This window comes from Penaeus monodon, chromosome 38, assembly GCF_015228065.2.
Source record: "Penaeus monodon isolate SGIC_2016 chromosome 38, NSTDA_Pmon_1, whole genome shotgun sequence".
NCBI lineage: Eukaryota > Metazoa > Arthropoda > Malacostraca > Decapoda > Penaeidae > Penaeus > Penaeus monodon.
Window position 1 is genome coordinate 1169303 of NC_051423.1, and position 3299 is coordinate 1172601.

Genomic DNA, 3299 nt, shown 5'->3' on the forward strand with positions numbered 1-3299 from the left:
AAAGTGGGCAGAAGAGACAAACGGAGAAATTTGCCAAAAGGAAGAGAGTTATTGGAAGAATAGGTGCGAATGGAAGGAATAACCCAGAGACAAGAGAGAAAAAGGTAGAAAAAGGAGAAGATAGATGTGCTAGATACGATAGGTTCTCTCGCGCACAGAAACAAACGAAACCAGAAGCCACAATAAATAAAGGGAAAATTAAAATAAGATCAATAAACTTGCGTTGAGGTAACGGATCAGGGAGATAATTATTAGAAACAAAAATACGAAGAGGAAGGAATATACCAAATTAGAAAAGGCAAAATAATAAACATTAAGAGAGAAAGCCTCCAATGGTTTATTGCTACAAGAAGGAATTAAAAGAGAACAGAAAATAGAAAGAGAGAAGCCAAAACAGAAATAAACATTCGCCAAGGTGAAAGGAAAAGACCAGAGAAGGAAAAATCGAAATCAGGAAAAGAAAAGTAAAGAGAAAGGTTTCCTCAGTAAAAAGAAAAGAAGAAGAGAGAATACTTCGCAGAAAATAAATATATCTCAAATAATGAATCAGAGAGAGAGACGAGATGAGAGCGAGAGAGACAAGATGATTGGGAGAGGAGAGCGCGAGAGAGAGAGATGAGAGAGGAGAGAGAGAGAGAGGAGGAGAACCGAGAGAGGATGAGAAGAGAAGAGAGAGAGAATAGATGAGAGAGAGATTGAAGGAGAGAGAGAGAGAGAGAGAGAGAGAGAGAGAGAGAGAAAGAGATAGAAAGCCGAAATGAACAACGGAGTAAAAATCCTCTCATTAGGACATCATCGCCTTTGCGTGTTCTTCCATAAAGAAAGAAAGAAAGAAAAAAAAGGAAAAATGACCCCTCCCCCCCTAAAAAAAATCAAATAGAAAGAATGCGAAAAAAAAACCCACACCAGAAAGACTCCCCCCCCAGAGAAACCCAAAAACCCAAATAAAACAGCAAGAAATTGATTGATATAGGATGTTATACAGAGGAGGTGAGGGGGAATGGAATGAGAATGGAAGAATGAACCCCAATGAAACAAATAGAGAGAATACGAAAAAAAGACCAGAAAGACCTCTCCAGAAACCCAAAAAAACACAAATAAAACAGCAAGATAATGATTAATATAGGATGTTATAAAAGAGGAGGTGAGGGGGAATGGAATGAAAATGAAAGAAAGAACACCCCAAAAAAAAAACAAATTAAAATAGAAAGAATGCGGAAAGAAGAAAGACCAGAAACCCAACAACACAGGCAAAACAGCAAGGTAATGATTAACATAGGCTTTTATACAGAGGGGGGAGGCGGTGCGCAAGCCGCCCGTCACTTGTCTCCCGCGCGGGGCATTGTGGGTCAAGAGCGAGTGCAGAAGTTAGTTGTTGTGCCGACGATGTTGTGATAAGGAGGAGGAGGAACAATTAAAACATCCTCGAGTGCGCATTCATGGCTGAGGCTCGAGAGGCGGTTCACCTGGGTTCTCGCTGAGGTTCTTGTGTCCCGTGGGAAGAACCTGCAAGATGACGAGTCTGGAGAACAAGGAGAACACGGAGAACAAGAGGTGAGTTCGGAAGGGATCTCTCTCTCTCTCTCTCTCTCTCGCTCTTTTTTTTTTTGAGGGAAGATTGGGTTTGTTGTGGTTGTGGCGAAAGAGGGAGAGAGAGAAGGGATGATGAGAGGGGAAGAGGAGGAGGAGGCGAGGAGAATGCGGGTGTAAAGGCATGGGTGTGGAGTGTTGAGGGAAAGAAACAAGAGGTTCTGTGTTTTGTTTGTGTTGTGTGTACATGTGTGTGTTTGTTTACGTGTGTGTTTGGGTGGCTGTGGACCCATATTTGCGCTTTTGTTGGTGTGTATGGACTCGCAGGTGGGATTTATGAGCGAGTTGGTAAGGTGTGGAGGTATTGGAAGCTCCCTAGCCATCTGAATATATCATAATAAGTCTTGTTATGTTTGAGGAGGGAGGGAGGCATCTTTTCATCTCATTTCAAGAGGTATGGATTTTTGTTTCAGTCTTTTAAAGCCTGTTTTTTTTTTTTTTTTTTTTGTTAAGAATGATGTGACAGTGGGGGGGACTCCCTTGTCCTTTCTGGGTGCTTGTTTACTCCCTGACTGTTAAGATAAATATTGTGTGGGCATGGGTATGTATATATGTAATGTATGTATGTATGTATGTATGTGTAAATATGTATGTATGTAATATATGTATGTATGTATTGTAAATATGTATGTATGTAATATATAATGTAAGTAATGTAATGTATGTATGTATGTATGTAATATATAATGTATGTATGTAATGTAATATATATATGTATGTTTTTGGATGTGGATAGGTGTATGAGTGAGTGTATGCGTGGGAGCACAAAAGTGTAAATTACTAATTATTCGGTCAAAAGATATATAATTTTATATAGGTGTTCTATATGCACATAGGTTTGTCACTGTGGAGTCAGTTGCTAGGCCTATCTGACTTCACCAATTTATCCTTTTCCTTGAGTTATTGGGAAACCAATAACTACTGGACATCAATAAGTAAACTGATTGTCTGCACATAGTTCCCCCATGAAACTGATTTTTTTAGAGTGGTAAAAGAGGATGTATTTACATATAAACACCTTGTTTCTTATTTGTGTTATTTACAAATAGTCATTGTATTGGAAGACCAGGGCTCTCACTAAATGTGTTTGAACTACAAAGCCCCCGATATATTGTGCTAACTTCAGCTTGTGCTTTGAGCTTTTCTTTTATTTCCAAAGCTTTATCCTGTAGGCCAGAATATCAGTACGACCAGAGGGAATTTTCAGTCATAAGTGTACGCCACCCTGACCTTTCCATTCCACTCCAAATTGGCATATGGCTATCGTAGTAGCTATAGAGGTTGTCTAATTTTGCACCCAAATTGTTGTACTGCAATAAATTATACTTATAAAAGCATGTCAAAGAGAATAAAAACTGAACAGAACTAGTTGAGGTAAGCATATAGTATCAGGGATGATTAATATGTGGTACTTCCGAGGTAAACAGCCTAATTTATGAATGAAAATTGGGTGGCATTAATGCATATCAGGTGAAACATCAGATGATCATAATCTTTTATATTGTGTTTATGAAGTATAGCACTGGCAGTTATGGTTTACCAAATTAAAAGTTTCCCAACCGGAATTTTTAGTACTTTATATACAGATCTACTGTTGACAGTTTGGCACCCCATACAAATTTCTAAATCTTTGATTATAGTTATGTTAGACAAGTTATATTTTCTGTTAGGGTCTACAAATATTATGCAAAAACTTTCTTGATGATAAA

The 3299-nt window shown here is 38.3% G+C and overlaps 1 protein-coding gene across 1 annotated transcript in view; it reads left to right on the top strand.

Moving 5' to 3' along the window:
• Window positions 1-1192: 1192 nt before the first annotated feature.
• LOC119597151 (serine/threonine-protein kinase 3-like) overlaps window positions 1193-3299 on the top strand; it is a gene marked incomplete at its 3' end in the record, with an annotated part of 43457 nt that continues 41350 nt past the window's right edge. The window contains 1 exon segment of the mRNA XM_037946674.1: window positions 1193-1554. Within this exon segment, the coding sequence (XP_037802602.1) occupies window positions 1514-1554 (41 nt within the window).